This window comes from Sceloporus occidentalis, unplaced genomic scaffold (genome assembly GCF_023333645.1).
Source record: "Sceloporus occidentalis isolate IW3139 unplaced genomic scaffold, rSceOcc1.0.p SCAF_427, whole genome shotgun sequence".
Taxonomy (NCBI): domain Eukaryota; kingdom Metazoa; phylum Chordata; class Lepidosauria; order Squamata; family Phrynosomatidae; genus Sceloporus; species Sceloporus occidentalis.
The window spans coordinates 114,769-133,548 of NW_028317407.1; the positions used below are offsets into that span (position 1 = coordinate 114,769).

The 18,780-nt window shown below is 48.2% G+C and overlaps 2 protein-coding genes across 4 annotated transcripts; both read right to left on the reverse strand.

Moving 5' to 3' along the window:
- Positions 1 to 1,178: 1,178 nt before the first annotated feature.
- LOC149272658 (sorting nexin-27) lies at positions 1,179 to 6,453 on the reverse strand. Of its 3 annotated transcripts, XM_089506835.1 has the most exons (13): positions 6,215 to 6,453; positions 4,783 to 5,014; positions 4,466 to 4,658; positions 4,266 to 4,330; positions 4,085 to 4,189; positions 3,926 to 4,004; positions 2,381 to 2,544; positions 2,172 to 2,261; positions 1,910 to 2,059; positions 1,711 to 1,839; positions 1,554 to 1,613; positions 1,397 to 1,459; positions 1,179 to 1,226 (listed from the first exon to the last, which is right to left on the reverse strand). In XM_089506835.1, the coding sequence occupies exons 1-13, from the start codon at positions 6,451 to 6,453 to the stop codon at positions 1,179 to 1,181; spliced, it is 1,617 nt and encodes a 538-aa protein (XP_089362961.1). The 3 variants fall into 3 exon arrangements, with proteins under 3 accessions (XP_089362961.1, XP_089362963.1, XP_089362962.1); XM_089506837.1 differs by lacking the exons at positions 1,397 to 1,459; positions 4,783 to 5,014 and having other exon boundaries at positions 6,346 to 6,408; XM_089506836.1 differs by lacking the exons at positions 1,397 to 1,459; positions 4,783 to 5,014 and having other exon boundaries at positions 6,286 to 6,408.
- Positions 6,454 to 10,459: 4,006 nt separating this feature from the next.
- On the reverse strand, positions 10,460 to 16,407 carry LOC149272659 (tuftelin-like). Its single transcript, XM_089506863.1, has 12 exons — positions 16,360 to 16,407; positions 14,130 to 14,204; positions 13,736 to 13,843; positions 13,565 to 13,651; positions 13,204 to 13,287; positions 12,729 to 12,791; positions 12,506 to 12,619; positions 12,288 to 12,416; positions 11,895 to 11,989; positions 11,563 to 11,668; positions 11,161 to 11,244; positions 10,460 to 10,510 (listed from the first exon to the last, which is right to left on the reverse strand). The coding sequence occupies exons 1-12, from the start codon at positions 16,405 to 16,407 to the stop codon at positions 10,460 to 10,462; spliced, it is 1,044 nt and encodes a 347-aa protein (XP_089362989.1).
- Between the last annotated feature and the right edge of the window lie 2,373 nt (positions 16,408 to 18,780).

Consider the following 18,780-nt stretch of genomic DNA (forward strand, 5'->3'; position numbering starts at 1 on the left):
GGGCTAAGGGACCACTTTTCCCACGGTGGGTTATTGCTATGACCCATGGACAATATTCTAGAACCTTTCAGAAGCTGCAGGTTTCCCAGCTGGTGCGCATGAGCTCTAGAACTTGGTCGCAAACCTATTCCAGAACCAGCAATAGATCCCGGAACCTGTTTCAGATCCGGAACATCACGTCAAGGCCAAAGAGCAGGCACGGCGTCGACAACCGACTCCGGGAACCCTGTATTCACGCCCCATACCTGCTGCCGGCTCTGGTCTCTCTACCCTCACCCCCCTTATTTGGCACGCCGGGGCAATGGTACCCATTTCTCATTGTAACGCATGAACGGATGGCGCTGCCGTTCCATGAACTATAACGGGAAAGTTAATAAATTGGGAAAAAGTTAATTAACACTGACAAGGACTGTAAATACAGATGCCAGGGCAACGCTGGCAGTGAGATCCTTGGTTAGACGAGAGCTGCTGCCTCAAAATCCTCAACACCAAACAAACATCCTCGTAAGCCTCGAGTTTGGCAGAAAATAAGACCGGAGGAATAAGCCCGCCAGAGCTGGAATCATTAGGAGGGAGAGGATGCGGGGCCGGCGGCCACCAGAGCACCTGCTCATTAGAGGGGGGTATTTACAGGGGACACGGCCGAGGGATCAGGGCAGGAGCAGTAAACGCAGGAGTGTCGGCTACAAGAAAAAAAAAAAAAAAAAGAAGGGCACGATCTATTGCTGAAAATATACATGACTAAGGCCCCCTGCCAGGATCCGTTAATGTATTCCACATCCTCCTAAATCCTATGCGCGGCCTAGCAAGGCAGCCATCTCCCTCCCCACGAGGGCCGCTTTTATATCCACCGAGCTCTTTTCAGGTAGTAGTGTTAGATGACTGAAGGGTTAATTTAAACATGCAGACAGGAATTAGAGGGAATGGGCCCAAAAACACAGGCAATACGGGCACTTTAACGCTCCGGAGAGCGTTTGAAATGACGTCGTTTTAGGGAGGGTCCCGGAAGTCTCGTGACACCTGAATTCGTAACCCCCGCGGTGGAGAACAGAAAGGAGTGGTGCCGGGGTAAATGCTATTCAGTCCGCCTGCTTCATGTTTACTCGATGAGATGGGCTTCTTGTGTTACGAAGCTCTGCCGGGCGAGAGGGGTGAGGATCCGATCGGGCGGCCAGGCCCTAGGTGCTGGTATCTTTGTGCTGCATTCGTACGATCTGAAAGACGTTCTGTGAGGGTAACGGGGAGAAAGAAAAAACAGTCAGAGGCAGGGGCTAGGTGTCTGAACATCCCACACTGTACGGCGCTGCTGTGCAGCCATGGACAAAGTACTAGCTTATCTTCCCGCAGAAACAGCCCTGCGCCACTCAGGTCTAGCAGCAACGCGGGGACCGCTTACCTTGCTGCACGTGCTGTCGTTACTGCAGTTCTTGTTGTCTTTGTCTGTGGCTTCCTCTTCCACCTCCACAAACAGCAAAGAAAAAAGGGGAGAAGTTTAAAAAAAAAAAAAGCGTCCCTAACTTCCTACCAAACACAGCCCCTGAAATAGGAGTTACCTCTTTCCGCCATTTGAGTTCACAGAAGACTCTCTCGAAGCACTCGTGCATGTAATTAAACTGCGAGAGAGAAAGAGGGAACGGGTCAGGGGAGGGAACGGGTCAGGGCAGGGGACGGACAGCTGCGGCTGAGATTTGGAGACAGCGAGGTACTCACATATGGAGTAAAGATCTTCACCCATCGTGGCTTCTTCTCGCTCCGGGCGTACTCAAAGCAGAACGCCATTCCTTCTTCATCAGTGTCCCACCTCTGCATCTCGTCCCACTCAAACGCGATCACCTGGTTCTGTAACAGACAGACGGGTCACCATCGCACCGCAGGCAGGCGGGACCGCGCCTGCCTGCTCCTCACTCACCTCCAGCTGTCCCTCCTCTGTACAGGCCAGCAGCTTGAAGTGCTTGATACCAATGGCGGTGATCACGTGGCCCTTCCTGCGGGAATCACACGAGCAGTGCGGGAACATGATCTCATTGTAGCCGTCGCAGCTCCGCACCATATTCAAATACTGGGGAAAAGGTAGAGCAGCAGGTGAGTGACAGCATCTTAACGCCATCACATCGCACCTCGGATACCCCCCCCCCGAAATCCGCACCCCGAGCAGCCCCCATCCATCTCACCATCAACATCTTGCGCTGTTCACACAACTTCTGCAGCTGGTAGGATTTGTCATCTGATTTAATATATCCTCTCTTCACATCATCCACTGCCTGGGGAGGAAAAAAGACAAGACCAAGCTCAAACGGCGCTCCCAGAAGCCATTCATGGCCATGACAGCTGATCGCTGTGGACAGAGCAAGCTGGAGGGGGCTCCCCGCACATTACGGACCTGGTGGAAAAAGAAAGAGACCGCCAAATCGTTATCCTTCAGCAGGACCTCCTCGGCAGTGGTGAAAAGCCATTTCCTGACGGTGAGGCAGGTGCCGGGAACAGCCGACGTATAATTCTGTACATACAGCTTGTGTGGGAATTCATTGGGTGCCAGCTTCCTGACTGAGAGGGCAGGAGCCAATCGGAGACGGGTAGAAAATAAAAAGAAATGGTTAGCCACACCTCTCACACGTCATTGGACGTGTGACCGGCACGCATCGGACGTGAGCACCTCGCTTCCTGAGCTGTGCCATACAATACAGTCAAATCGTACAAACAGAGATGGGGTCTCCAGCACTGTATCCACTACTCTAAGGTGAGGAGCAGAGATCTGTAAAGGGGCACAACCTCTTTCGGCCACTAATGCCCCTGGCTTGGTTTTTTTTTTCTGAGGCATTATTGCATTTTCTGCTTATCTTTAAGTCCTCAGAAATAATTACCCCCGAGCCGACAGCCCAGGGGCCCCCAATGCTATATTCTGTCTTTGGAATTTTACATCCCAAGTGCATTATTTTACATTTATCAATATTAAACTGCAGCCGCCGCGCTCTCCCCCATTCTACTAACATTAAACTGCAGACGCCCCGCTCCCCCCCATTCCTCTAACATTAAACTGCAGCCGCCGCGCTCTCCCCCATTCCTCTAACATTAAACTGCAGCCGCCGCGCTCTCCCCCATTCCTCTAACATTAAACTGCAGCCGCCGCGCTCTCCCCCATTCTACTAACATTAAACTGCAGACGCCGCGCTCTCCCCCATTCCTCTAACATTAAACTGCAGCCGCCGCGCTCTCCCCCATTCCTCTAACATTAAACTGCAGCCGCCCCGCTCTCCCCCATTCCTCTAACATTAAAGTGCAGCCGCCACGCTCTCCCCCATTCCTCTAACATTAAACTGCAGCAGCCGCCCCGCTCTCCCCCATTCCTCTAACATTAAACTGCAGCCGCCGCGCTCTCCCCCATTCCTCTAACATTAAACTGCAGCCGCCGCGCTCTCCCCCATTCTACTAACATTAAACTGCAGACGCCGCGCTCTCCCCCATTCCTCTAACATTAAACTGCAGCCGCCGCGCTCTCCCCCATTCCTCTAACATTAAACTGCAGCCGCCCCGCTCTCCCCCATTCCTCTAACATTAAAGTGCAGCCGCCACGCTCTCCCCCATTCCTCTAACATTAAACTGCAGCAGCCGCCCCGCTCTCCCCCATTCCTCTAACATTAAACTGCAGCAGCCACGCTCCCCCATTCTTTCATGGGGTGGCGCTCTTCTACGTCCTGTCTTTAGGCTCACAGTCACCGATTTATGAGTTGGACAGACATGTGGATTTTGGACTCTGTTCAGAGATCAAAAAACTAATATCTTCAGCAGATCCTATTAGAGACGGGCAACCCTCACCTTGCCACAGAGGAACGCGGCTCTATAAAGCATTAACACCGATTACAGTGACTCGGCCTCTTTCTAGGTAAATAAATTACGATGCCGAGAGGAATGCATTGTGGGTACTGACCAAAGGAGTGATTAATGACCTCAAACAAGGCAAAATAATTGGCTGTGATTCCATCCATCCCGATCTTGGCCGCGAGAGCCTGTCGGAACAATAAAGTTGGTGAGAAAAGGACCGTTCCAGCCACGCCCCCTCCGGCCCCCGGCCAGGACAGCCTATTACCTGGTACACCTGGTCCGTGGTGCTGTTCTTCTTAACCCGAACGGTCACCGTGGTTTTGTCAGGCAACGCAACCCGCAGCTCCACATCCGACACCCCGTTATAGTTCTAGGGAGGATGTGAAAGGGTTAACCCTACCCCATATCCAACTAGTTCATGCGCGCTCCCACTTCCCAAGCCTCACCTCGTCCGACTCGGACAGGAACTCCTGCATAATGTCGCTCTCCCCGATCACTCGAATGGAGCAAACTGCAAAACAGCAGAACCAAGAACCTGTGAGCGCTCTCCCCCCGCAGGATAATCCCCCCCCCCAGGATAACATCCCCCTCTCCTCCCCCAGGATCCCCCCTCTGCACCACGTCCTTCCCCCTGGTTGCCGCTCACCTTTCTCCAGGTACTCCTCTAAGCCTCGCCGCCGGGCGTCTAGCTGCTGCTCCGATAAGGAGAACGGCCACTTCCCCGGCAGCCGAGGAAAGGTGAAATTGGCAAATTCCCGCTTCAGGTTCTGGTTGAGGATGGCGAACTCGCGGTATCTCTTTGAGCACAGCTGCCGGCCCGCCATGTAGACATTGTACACCTGCAGGAGGGCAGAGGACACTGAGTGGAAGCCACGCCCCGGCGACAGAGCCGCACGCCCCGGCGACAGAGCCGCACGCCCCGGCGACAGAGCCGAACGCCCCGGCGACAGCAAGCCCCCTCACCACAAACTTCTCCCCGCTCTGCTCCACGTGCTTGTAGGTGGGGATCGAGATGGGAACGGCCTGCTTCTCGGTGTAATCGTAGAACGATTGCCCCGAAGAGTCATCGCTGGGGTCCAGGCTTTCGGCTTCGTGGGGGGGAACCGATAACACTGTGAGGATGAGCTCCTTCTCCCCGGCTCGGATCAGATCCACCACTTGCTTGTGAGTGGCTCCTTCCACGTTCACCCCGTTTCTGAAAAGGAGACAGGGTGAGGTTACCACAAAACTCTCCAGCAGATACAGAAAGGGTTAACTGATCATCCGCCGAGCCGCCGGCCATACCTAATCTGCCAGAAACATGCCAAGCTAACCTCCGCTGAAAAGCTGTTCCACGTATCCACCACCCTCTCAGCGAAGTGTTCCCTTACATCATATTTTAGCCTCTGACCCACAAAATGTGGACTTTGCCCCTCGATCTGACATTCCTCCCCTGTGAAACACCTTCCTCTATGCCCTTTAACCCTTTTGGGGATTGTTGTAGTGTAACCCAACTTTGTCTGCTGCGACAGGGGCCACACTGCTTCCAGGGGCCACTAGATCCACCTTCCTTTAGCCAACGCCCTAGTAGTTGGGTAAAATTCAGGGGATGTCCCACTCCCCTGTCTGGGAGCAACCGTCCTGCACAGCCCCCAGCTGAGCCAGGCAGTTACATCATCAGCGACCGCGCCGATGTCACAAGAACGCAGAGCTCTCGCCTTATGTTCCCGGCCCTTCCTACGGACGGATTCAGACACCATAAAGAGGAAGCGTCACGCCAGACTTCCTTCCTGAGTCCGAGGGGCCAGAGCTCGAAAACCTATTACCTCCACTACGCTTAACTCCACTGGTTGCTATAGCGATAAAGCCACTTTAAAAAAAACTTTGAGAGCCTCTTAGATCCGATCCCATCTGAGGGGGGCACCCGGTACAAGGGTCCCCCAGTTTGTTTAAGATCTGCCGCCCAGAGATTGTCCCCTGGGTGATACCCCATCGGGGCAGTAACATGTGATGACACGCGTGTTAAGGAGCGGGTCATGCCCGGAGCATCACATGCACACAGCACAGATAATCCTGCCCCAGGAGACAGGGCAGCTGAGGGTCTGTGCATGATCAGGGGCCCCATGCTCTGAGGGGACACAGCAGCTCCTGGCTGCAATCCTATAGGCTGAAGCCGCACACAGTTCTAGGGCAGTTATAAACACAGACTGTCTGGAGCCCCCCTCGGAGGTACTGGGGGTGCAATCCAGCCGCTGCCCACTGACAGCTATACTACGGAGGGCTTCCGTCCGGCAGAGACCCCCAGTTACCGACACGAGCCTCTCAGCATAACCTGCACACCATCCCATAGTCCTGCCAGGCCCCATACCCCGGCTCCCCGTTATCCTTCCGGTTCTGGTTCTCCTGACATACTCACACTTCCAGAATGCGGTCTCCTTTGCGGATGCCGGCCCGGTCGGCAGCACCCCCGGGGAGTACGGCACTGACATGCTGCAGAGGGGCGTACAACTCGCCGTTGATGCTCCGGAGCTGGCCGCCCTCGCTCACCTGGCCCCGCACGTTGAAGCCGTACCCGGACTCAGACTTCACTATCCGCACCACCCGTGGGCCCCCGCCGTTCCGGGACAACAACCCGTCCCCCTCCTCGTCCGCCATCTTTAGCGCACACCGGGAGGAGCGAGGCGGGGTCACGGGACCGGCACGTCACCCGCGGTGCATGATGGAAGTTGAAGTCCGGAATAGCTGTCATGAGGCGAGGCCAGCAGCAGAAACCAATCGTATTGAAGGCGGGAAGTAAACGACCAATCGGAGAAGACAGAAAAGAGAAGCCAATCACCGAAGGGACAGGGACGACGGCAGCCAATGAGAGGCAACCGTGAGGGTGCCTTGGCTCCACTGAGGTGATGCGCTTCAGCTAATAAAAAGCCGCTTTGTTCCTCACCTGGGGCTCTGAAAGTGATGCGGCTGTTTTTGACTGGAGGCTCCGGTGGGGTGGGACCGCGGAACCTGGTTCACCGGGTGTTTCGCTTCCAGGTCCGGTGGTGCGTTACTGGTGCTGACAGCCATCTATCCCTAACCAGGTCTCCGGAACCCGTGCATGCTGCTCCTGTGTATTACTGTGCTCGGTTCTGAGGTACGCAGTGCGACAAAGTGCTGCCGGCCTCCCACCCCTCCTTTATGTGCTGTCTGTCAATGTATTTTGTCACTTCTAGCAGGCCTCGGGCTGTCATGGGGACTCCATATAAATCACCTGAAGGATAAACATAAACACACAGTGCTTAACGAGACCTCCAGCAAAAGGGACATGATGGGGCAGAAGATATTACCCCTGTCCGGGGTGGGCCATAGACAGAATAGGGGATACATTTTTAATAAAGGTTTGATTTAGCAGTGGCGGCCTGGGGCGGGGGGGTCCTGTCAGGTCCTGTGTGGTACAAGCACCCCCAGCATCATTTCCAGACTTCACAGAAAGATGTGGCATCAGTAATTAGCCAGCAGGGGGTGCTGTTAGTCTGTTACCGCCTCACATGCACAGCCCTGTCTCGGTTACCTGGATAGTGGGGATTGTCTGGCCCTCCAATACTGCAGTTAAAACCAATTCAGCAGGGCGACCAGCCAATGCACCCACCTCTGTAACAGTATCACTGGTAAAAGTGCTTCCTCTTCATAAGCTGCAGTTCCAGAGATGATCAGCAGGTGGCCCAGTTTCTGTCTACTTAGGAAAATCATTATCTTGTTGAAACCTAAAGATCCTCTAGCAAAGTTTTTTTTCCGCCTTAATTACATTTCATTGTCTCGCTATATTCACAGATGGAATCAGAACCGCTAAGAACTCAAAGACACTCAAATCTCCTGATGAGAAGCTGGTTGGACCAGTCAGAGCTGCTCATCCTTCCGTGAATGGACGTGCGACAGGTAGGGCTATTTATTAGTTATGTATTCATGTTGAACTACATTAGAAATAGGCATCTATTTACAACATAAAATGCCATCTATACATTGGACCAATTTTCTAGATTACATATGAAGGGAAATGATTATTATTTTACGGTGAAAGATGTACCTCTTATCTGTATGTTTATATTAATAAAAACTGCTCATGCGTCGCACACCTTCCAGTGAGAAAAGTCAGGTTAGGCTGTTGTATTTTAATTGTTTGTACATATAATGTATAGGTCAAGGTTTACATTAAGCTTGTAGGAGCGCTTGTCCTTCACACTGCCTAAAACAACGTGCACATAATTACATTCTCTGTTGATTTTAGTTTAAATCAGTTTTTATAAAGACTTTGTCCACCAAAGACTCGCACATCGAATCCTTATTATTGTGTTATCTTTATTATATGTCTTTAACACGAGCAGCACATAACAAGTTAAACCAGCCTGTCCGTGAAGAGACATCACAGGGGCTGGCTGTTTGAAACCCTTAATGCTGTGCGTGTGGGTGTGTGACGCTAATTACAGCTGGGTGTGTACAGGCGAAACTCAACACGGGCGGTCGGCCAAAATAAAGCTCTCACAGGCAAACGTGCCACGGTCATGTACATACATGTACCTAATCACAGAAACATACAGAATAGTTACACGTGTACATCTGTTACATAGACGCAATCTGGCTAGTTTCATACGTTCTGGCATCAGTCGGCACACAGACTCACAAGAACATCGTGAGCCATCACTGTGCGCACACTTACGGCTAGAAGGAAACCCGTGTACCCGCAGACACAGACGCCCTTGGCGTTGGTGCATGTAGAGACCCCAAGGTAAGTCGGAGCGCCTCTAGGTATAAGGAGAAGGAGCCTCCTAAGACCCCCAAGGAACATGAATGCACGCAGCATTAGAAAAGCACACGCTGCTGGTTAAATATCATAATTTATTACTATCTACATTTATATGTATATATTTATATATTACAGATATCTGTCCAGATACAGATTAAGACACTAAATACAGCAGTAAATGGGTGTTCAGGACACCAGAGTGAGTGCTTTTATTCAGATGTGCCGATCGGGGGCAGACATAACAAGGCTAGCAGAAATGGGGTCCCTTTGGTTTATTAACACCCTAGAGACCACAGATTGCTGAATTATGACAATGGAGGCGGAGGTATGCACCTCTCTGAGTTAGTATTATATGATAATAATAACTCATATGGTAAGTAGCCCTTAGTATTGTGAATCCACTGTGTGTAAGTCTGGTCTCTGGCAATCACAGTGTTCCTCCCACACACCATAAATTGAGATCAAAATTTACAAGTTTGATAAGCGAATAGAAACCCCCAGGTTTGGGTGGGAAAGCAAAATCATAGTTTTTGTTCCACTTCTAGGAATTTTGAAGGTTTTAATATTGCCCCTTAATTCAGTGTGTTAGTAGATGTAAGTGCAGAGGGTATGCAATGCTTGCCCCTTCTTTCAAACATTAAGGAACACTCCCTTTGAGGTTTTGGAGACTACTGCCTATGCCCTTGGTTCATTTTAATGCATAGGCCGCTGAGCCATTCACCAAAACAATTGCATAAATATTCTAGAGAGTAAAAGGATCATGTAAATTTACAACACAGCAATCAATGCCTGAAACAGCACGTGTGCCGCTCGGCTACAAACATGGGAATAATCCAGTTATTGGCCAAATCCAGAATACAAGGCACTTGAGTAGAAACAGAACGCCACACCGCACTGAGTAAGGGTTACGATAATAGCTTAAAAACAAGCATGATTAATACAAAAATGCCAGGAGAGCAGCATGTAGCCCTTCCCAATTATATAGACTGCGCCCAGTGAGTCATGTCTAGTAAAGGGGACTGTATACAGGACAAGGGTATGCTCGTTTGGGGTTCCTTGAGGAGGTTTTATGCACAGGAACAATGGGGTATTTACAGAAACCTTCTGGCCCCTATTCTGAATGATGAAGTGAGGGAGATAAAACCACAGCTCTTCTGCAAATTCTCCTGTCAGCTCCCCCTTTAGTGGATAAATCCAATTGTGTTTCTATATACTAGGAAGGTTAACCCCGTTTTGTGCCAGATCCACTTGTGATCTACTCTGCGTATACAAGTTAAATGAGTAACAACAAGAATGGAAATAGATATATGAGACAGATATTGCATAGGCCAGAGGTCTCCACGCATTTTTAAGATCTTTGGTTTGGAAATATTGCAAATGGCGGCACTCAGTGAGTGAGGCGTCTTATCCTCTGCAGCCAGGATACAACCAGACAGTGTTCCGAGTCTTCTGCTGCAAGGCATCCTGGTTGACAGTATCCATCAGAGGTCATACAACCCTTTCCATCAGGTTCACTGTCCGGCAGGTTCCAAGACTGAATATTATATCCACGTTCTGTATCGTTCAATGAAAGCAAAGCCTGCATGCTCCGCCGAAGCTCCTATTAAATGTATCCCTAATTGTCGCGTAATGTACTCCACAACCTAAAATATTCCCATCCGATCACAGATTAATCAGATCACAGTCTCTTTGGTGATGTATCTTTGCCTGGACAGTCACCAGTGAAAGCTGCAGGTCAGATGCTTTAGTCAGGATAGTCGATGTGCCTTAAAATTAGTTGGTTGAACCTCTCTCCGCATGGATGCCAGAAAGGAAGAATATTATATTAGGGTCCAGCTTTGGTCCACATTGTAGAGATCCCAATCTCATGTCTCCACAAGCTTAATGACAGGAAAGGGTCTCCCAGAACCAGAGGGTATGTAAACCCGTTTTCTGCAATCACAAAGAAACAATCCGTGAGTTAACAAGACTTCAGCAATGGATACGACTAGAAGAAGCCACCCTTTGCTCCTATGATGTAATCTGGACATTAGCTTTTGATATTATCCTAGTTACCAGCATAACTCACACATTCTGCAGGTTTGGCCTGGAGTAACTCCTCGGAAGGCGGTATGTATTTGCACTCTGGGAAGATGCAAAATGTTCCAGTTTGTCCTGCAGCTCAAGGTTCTGCAATGTAGAATAGACCGAGTTAAGACAAGGTTCTAGGCTTTACGGTGTGATGAGAGTTACAGGAATGTCCTGAGTAGTTTAATGGAAAGAAAAAAAAACCTGAGATATTTGTTCTTGAAGAGTTATGTACTTGTTCTACAAAAAGAACAATGTAATCCTCGTTCTAAGTCATTATATACAAGCCATTGGGACATTATTGTTATTCTTCTTTTGTTTGTGTGAATCTATTCGAAGAACCTAATTAATAGAACATTATATGAAATCGCGCATCTCGTTCTAAAACATGTAATACCCAGAGATTGGAACATGACCCATGGTATTTTCTGAAATGAATAAAAGATGCTGCGAAATCATATAGTTTTGTAGAGGAGTATATAGTAAGCATGCGCAGCTTGGGAATGCCCACTTACCTCGGCTTGAAGCCACGACACCTTCTCCCGCAGGTCCTGGATTAGTGAGTCTTTCTCCTGCATGGCTGTCCTGGAGTTTTGGAGCTAGAAAGAGCATGTAAAAAAACAGCAATGAGAGCAGAAAATACCAATCCTACGTCGTCTTATCATACAGCCACGTCAAGTTGCTAACATGATGAATATAAAAGAGCTTTGCCACAACCCACGTGCTTTACTTATATCATGGAGATGTCCAAGGATTCCTGATGGGTCTCAGGATGATGTCTACTTATTCTGGATTTTCTCATTCCAAAAAAAACTTTTGCAGGGAGTCTAGTCTTACTACCCTCTGAATTAAATGACAATGCTTCAATCCACATCAGCCCAACAGAAAATGCAAGGATGCCGGGCCATTTTATTTACCTGCTCGATCATTTGTCGAACTTTGCGCTGCTGACTCTTCAACATGTCGTCCAGGTGATGAATCTTCTCTTTCAGCCCAGACACCGTCTTCTCCAGCTCTTCACATCTATAAATTGATATAAGGGTTAAAGCGACAACTTGGAGCAGGGACAGGAAGGCACAGATGGTAGACATTAGAACAGGAAGGTAAAGAGTGACTCTTGTGTCATTTGTTAAAGCTACAGCTTTATCATTACTGGATGGAGTTTGCATCTTATCTTCTCCTTGTCTTCTAGTTCTAATCGCCATTTCTTCCACACTAATTTTTATGTTGATTGTCTGATGTCTCCTACCTTGCCTGAAGAGGTCCGTCCTGCTGTTTCTGTGCCCTCACGCTCTCCAGTTCCTCCTCGTTTTCCTTCATCTTTTTCTGCAGTTCTTGGTGTTCCTACAAACACAAACTGTAGTGTGAATGGGGGTATTGGCAATGGCTGAATCCCGCTGCAAAAGTTATTGAGGATGAAGAATACACGCTAGGAGTACGCTAACAACTAGACTAATTCTCCTGGTCTTCGCATTTCCATTTCTGACACTTATCCCACATAACGCAGGGACCTTGATGTGCTGCTTGACTGCCACCGCTATGACTCTCCAGCAGCCACTGCATTATGGATACGTCTGGAAGGACATGTACTGAAAAATGCCAGCGTATTTCTATATTTCCATCAACTGCCTCAATGTCTTACATTTTCCATGCTGATCAGTAGCCTCCTGAGGTCTTCTACTTCTTTCTGATGCTGCACGGAGCTATGCTGTGCCTCTCTGCGTGCTCGGTTGCTCTGCTCCATCTCCTGTCGACATCTACTCAGCTTGTCCTGGAGGGAATAGAAACATTTTAGGATGCTACAAAGGTTAAAACAATCCAGAATAAGAAGAGTGCAGTGAAGATTTCCTAGAAGCAAACCTCATAAAGCATTCGTTCATTTTGCTGCTTTTTCTCTACTTCTTGGAGCTTTGCATACAACCTCTGAGCTGTCTCTCGAAGGTCTTTCCCACTATCCAACGTAAATTCCTCTTCCTACAAAAGAGGGAATCGGTGTTCCGTGTCAGACCTTGAACGGATTCCAGGAAAAAAAAATGCAAGCTGAAATATTCAAGAGTACCAAAACCAGTCTCCTTGATCTTACCATTTCATCTTTCGAAGTCGCCCTGCAAGAGTCCCTGTAATGTCTGACTCCATTCTGCAAGTCCTGTGCAAGCAAGAAAATCCAATGAGAAGGTGGGAATTGAAATGTCCTTCTCTTCCTCCCGAATACATGCTAAGACTGTCAACATCACTCAGCTCTAGTGAAACAAGTCGCTACCTCTTCATCACAAATACACTTTATACCTTTGATACGGAACGAAGAGTTTGCCCCACATAAAGAGTCTCCACAAGATCTGCCACACGGCAAGGATTACGCTACCCAAGGTCGCCACTTTGTGTCCAAAAGCTAAATAAGTACAGAGAGCGCTCTAACTGGTTTCTGTAAGGAAACCCAACCAACCTTGGAAGAAATAGCTCGGTGGCCGTTTCCTCCCTTGACTTAAATGTTCAGAGGTTCTTAATAAAAAAGGCCGTTTTGTTCCTGTCACATGTGAGACATTCCATTTTGACTCTACCTTGTTGAGCAGGCGTTCTTCTTTTCCGGATTTACAGGAGTTTGGCTCAATTTCTTCACGCAGGTTTTTGATTGAAGTTCGAGCCTGGATTAAGAAGTCATTTTAAGGCTTCTAGTGGTAAACAGGAAAACACAGGAGCGCTCTGTCTCTGATGAGAGTGCACAGGTTTGTTCACAACCAATTATTCTGCTGGGCCTATAACTTAATTCTACAGAATCTCTGGTCATGCCACGCCCCAATATCACGCTACAGAGACAATTCTAGTTCATGATCGTGCTATACCTTCAAGGGCCTCATCACCTGCCTGGTGTGCTTCATGCATTAGGACAGGACCCCACGTCCCTCACACCAAGACGCTCACCTCTTGAATATGGCGAACCTCGTTCCTCAGCTGGCTGACATTCCACTCATGGTTGGCTTTATCTTCAGCTTTGGCTTTAAGGTAGACCTAGAAGTGCATAAGGAACACGGCGTGATCATAAGAAAAACTACTAGTCTCTTTCATTATCATTCTTCATCTGTGGACAAATACCTTGATAATTTCTTCATCTCCATCCGTGGACTTAATTAGCTCAGAATTTAAGGAGCGGGATCCGTGGAGAGGTCGTGAAGAGACCAGGGCAAAGGCTCGTCCTACCGGCTGAAAAAGTAACATCGGTTATTAGCGTCAGCATGTTCAGAACAAGCCGTTCTAAAACAGGAGTGGCCACTTCCTGAAGACAGAGCCCTGTAAATTGAGCTCGGAGCTTCGAAGAGTGACACACACGCACGAAACATCACCATCATCGTCAAGAAACATCACCGTCATCCATCTAAAGACCCTATGGAAGGCTGCAATGCCTGGCCGATAAACATTTTATATATAAATGAAACACTAAATTACGCGTGAATCAGCTCGGATTGTCTGGCGAGGATACAGATCTCACCTTAACCTTTGCGGTGTCTGTCCTCTCTGGAGACTGGTCCTCACGTAACGTCAAGCGCAGAGTCTTCACAAGGTCCTGACAGAGAATGCAAGATGTCAACTGAGTATACGGGCATCCAAATAACCTTCAGGGACACACAGACTCTGCCTCGTGTCATACTCCCCAACTTATGTAAAGGATACCATACTCTTCGAGACCTGACAACGATTATACCGAATGCATAATTTTCGGTAACCACAGGAAATCTTTTCTCCTATTCAGGGGGATTCGCTGTCAGCACAGCAGGAGTAAAATGATAAAACTGGTTTTGAGTTTCTTGAAAGCGAATTGTCATCATCATGAATGCATTCCACCTTTCCTTCTTTACTTTACTTGGCGTGCGCATGGCGAGTGAGAGTTTCACCTTACTCACTGAGCTCGTAAAATAAACATTGGGGATGAGCCATGTCCCAAACAATGACCCGGATTGCGTAATGCGTTGTAATAGATAACCAGTAATCTGAATATAGGATAAATTAAAATGTGTATAACGGTGCCGTGACATATGAAGTAGTTATGCCGAAACCCATTGTGGATTCAGAATACTATCGTGAGTATCACCACACACTCACAGATTAAATCACGGGTCATACGGGCTGCACTCAGAGGCGATACAGCTGCATATGGAAAAAGTTACCCCCAATCGGGGCAAAAACACATTATGCGACACTACACATCAGTAACGAGTATCACTTGAATACCATCCATGGTGCTTCCAGGGAATCTGTAATCCAGCTGCTAAATAACCTAACTTTAACCATTGCTGATTACACACGCTACTTGCATAGGATTCTGGGTCGTTAGTCACTGGCAGTATAAGGGGATAGTAAAAGGTTAAATTGTCTGTTCCCACAGGAATCCAGACATTCCGATCCCTTCCCCAGCGTGAAACCTGAGCCAGCCCCATTGTTCCCTACGCATCCCACTAACTCTCTACTGATCACCCTATAAATGCGCTCGCACCTCGCAGTAAAAAACAAGGGATTGGTTTTGTGGTTTATCCGGTTTCTTGCGCCGCTGCTTTGTAATTGTGAGGCGCGGGAATGTCACCACGCCTCTGAGCTGCGGTCATTTCGTTTCTACTCGCTATCCTTTTTGATAAACTTCACTTTGTCGCAAAGTTTAGAATTAGTGACGAGCTCCACGGCGTAGAAACTGTCCCACAAACTCACTTTCTGTAAGTTAATTTCTTTAGCTCCTCTTAATATCTCAGACCCAGCAATTGCCTTTTGTTTATTGTCCATTGCCGTTGTAAGTGTAAGTCAGTGACTTTGCAAGTTTAAATATGCTGGCGATGAAGCTCCTGTCCGTAAGAGCTTACAGTAAATTGCTAGCTCTGAGGGTCAGGCGGATTGATTTCCTGTTGAGTAAGAGGGTGTTACTGGATAAGCAGGCTCTCGGATCGATTCCTCCCTTCTTACAGAAATGGTGGCATTTCTGCATATACCGAACCTGTCCTGTCAGTAAATTCTTGGACTGGAAGGTGACCTCGCTGGAAAATCCTTTGGTGGTGCCGTGTTATGGAGCTGTATAAGCCAACCTGCCCACCATGCAGCTCCCTCCTTCATCAGCAGCCCCTAAAGAGTGAACTCAAATTCCCAAATATATCCCAATAATCCCGTTCCCAGATGGCGAGGCAGGGGGAGTCCGACGCGCCCTGCGTGCTAAATAACAGCGACTCGGGTGTTTGATGTAGGTTTCTGTCCAGATGCCAACACAGTGTACCCTACAAATTATTCACAGGTGGACCACAAAGAGAGCTGCGTGACCCACAAATTATTCAGCGTCATTGTCATACAGCTGACGGGAAACCCCAAGCTATGGGTCATCTGTGTCAATAATACAGCGTCACAGCTCGTCCCAGCGGCTGCTTTACCTTTAACAGAGTTACGGAAAAGTGTCTAGAGTATACGCAATCAGGCCGACAGCTGTACGAGTACAACATAGTCACACACTACAGACGTAGACATCCGATACACGTTGTGTTACACATTATACCCAACATGTAGACGGGATCAAGCTGTAGAAAGCCCCTCGGAAATGTGCGGACACAACGTAACACAACCGTGTGACTCGCCCCATGTCACAGATGGGTTAGTGTGTGTATGTATGTGTGTATATATATATATATGTTTATAATATATAAATAAGCTATCATGTCCCCATCCCCGCACAGACAGGGGCCACTGACCTGCTCCTGCTCAGGGTTGAGCTGCTGCAGGGTACACAAGCTGTTCATCCTTCCTCAGGACGAGTCCCTGGCTGGCAGTCACCGCACACCAGCAGCCTTACCACTGAGCACAGGGAGGGGCAACAGCCCTTTAACTGCACCATGACATCAGACACAAACCAGCCACACCCACCCTGGTCACACACTTTTGGATTGGCTGCAGGCTGGCTTAGGGAGGGGCTGGGTGGAAATACCTGGCATGCAGTCATTTTTTGTTTACAAAGCACCAACATGTTCTGCAGTGCAGTACAACAGCAGACTAGTTGTTATAGTGAATGTGAACTGGCTATTGCAAATAGAGAATTCAGCAACCAGCAGCTTAACTAATTCAGCACACTCCCATTATACCGCTAGATTGTAAGTTCTTTGGACAGGGTCTACCATTATACCACTAGACTGTAAGCTCCTTGGGACAGGGTCTGCTATTATTCCGCTAGACTGTAAGCTCCTTGGGACAGGGTCTGCTATTATTCCGCTAGGCTGTAAGCTCCTTGGGACACCGTCCTTTATTATGCATCTAGATGGAAAGCTCTTTTTGGTTAGTCTTTATGTACCACTAGACTGAAAGCTCTTGAAACAAGGGTTCTAATCACATCATGTAATGTTCACTATTGGTTATTTTTTTCTGGTATTGTTGAGGGGGGTTAATCTAAGTTATTGCGGACCATGTGAGCATAGATAATATCAGTTAATGCGCTGAAATGTGGCAGCAGAGGTGCAAAGTGATTCACTGTCCCAGGTATCCAGGTGACGTCAGCGAGCAGGTAAGAGGTGTTCGTATTATCTCAGGAAGGGTGGATTGTCCTAATAAGGCAGCTTTGAACCTGTGGCGCCACCTCCCCATTCACTGCCGCCAAGACAAATTAACCCTTTCCTGAAGTGGCCATGATCCACGAGTACGAAAAGGAAATGCTCATCGCCTTAAAGGTTATTGAAAATCGCTGATCCCGTAAACAGGCTGAGGATGATCCCAAGATGTAAAACAGACCTGTCACACGTGTCAGGATATCATACAGGTGCTCAGCCCCCTCCCTGGATTAAAAGGGACTGCCTCAGATCCACAAGAATCTGCAAACATAATGACGTGTCAGGCTGATTTACAGCAGTTTGCCCAACGGTTTCAAAGCGATTCCTGACACTGGAGAGTGCGGTGAAAATCATTCCCATTGAGATCCTTTGAGTAACGACCATTTAATAAAATCAGGCGGGTCATTCAAATGATTGGAACAGCTCTAGAAAAGCTGGCATCCCAGAAGTTCTACCTATCTCTGCATGGAAGCAATGCCAAGAAGACTCGATTATCAGGCAACGAGGTGTGAGCGCTTCACACACACTGTATGTCGCTCCAAGAGTGCGGTTATTATGATTTGGTAATTCAGTGTCATGCAACTTAATGGGCCCAAAGAACCTGCCCATCTACCAAATAATATGTTTTGTCTCCTCGGGACCAGAAGACTATGTCCACCCACCCAAAGTCTACAAACTCTGCGTGTTCACCCTAATACTGAGAATTTGCCTTTTAACCCAGAAAATGTACTCATTGTCGTTTACTCTGAAAATCTGCCCTGTTACCATCTCGACAACCTCCCCGATCATCTCGAGGTTCAGAAGATCCGTTCAGAAGGTCGCCGCAAGAGTTTGTCCCTCACCCTGACTTTAAAGTTAAAGACCTTGTAGTTTCTAGGTCTTATTTAAGTGCGAGTGCGGTAGGTGACGGCCTCTCCCGGCGGTCACGTTACGGCAGGGCTGTTATGTTTGCTAGAAACCTTTGTCCTTGGGCGGCCAGCAGTGTCTCTCTGAGCATTCTTGAGCTTTGTGTATCACTCGGCCGAAAAGCAGCCAAAGAGATGACGGATCTTTGAAAAGCCATGAATTATGTCTTCTGTGCAGTCACTGACGAAGTTAACTTGGGGGGGGGGTGTATTCTCGGCATGTAGAGGGTTAGGAACAGAAGAACAGTATTTGGAATATGTAAAGAGGCTGGTAATCGCAGACACATGCTATGTGAAGTATGTCCCCCCCCCCCCCTGGCGTGGAATTGGAGGGAATTATGTACCCTGCTTGTATATCTTACTTACCAGTGACAGGCAATGTCATCTTGAATCAAAAAATCCCCGGGGTGAAAAAACACAAGCAGAGCCATAACAGAATCGGCATGGATTACGGAGGACTCCCGGGGGCTTGAAAAATTATGAAAAAGAAATGTGTAAGGGAAAGCGGATACCACCCAAAAACATTATGAATAATGAAATGTTTCAATTTCTAGAATTTTTTTTTGAAAGCATGTAACATGAGGCACAAACCTACATAAACCATCAAATCAAGTGTGCAACGGGTAATTAAAAAACAAACAACAAACGTGAAATATTCTCATAGTCTTTA

Coding starts and splice junctions, on each gene's coding strand:
- LOC149272658 (XM_089506835.1), bottom strand. CDS start 6,453: ATGGCGGACGAGGAGGGGGACGGGTTGTTGTCCCGGAACGGCGGGGGC. Junction 4,659..4,782: donor AGAGCGGGGAGAAGTTTGTG/GTGAGGGGGCTT, acceptor GCCCTCCTGCAG/GTGTACAATGTCTACATGGC. Junction 2,545..3,925: donor GGTCATTAATCACTCCTTTG/GTCAGTACCCAC, acceptor CTGCCCTCTCAG/TCAGGAAGCTGGCACCCAAT.
- LOC149272659 (XM_089506863.1), bottom strand. CDS start 16,407: ATGAACAGCTTGTGTACCCTGCAGCAGCTCAACCCTGAGCAGGAGCAG. Junction 13,288..13,564: donor AGGTTCGCCATATTCAAGAG/GTGAGCGTCTTG, acceptor TTCTTAATCCAG/GCTCGAACTTCAATCAAAAA. Junction 12,620..12,728: donor CGACTTCGAAAGATGAAATG/GTAAGATCAAGG, acceptor CCTCTTTTGTAG/GAAGAGGAATTTACGTTGGA.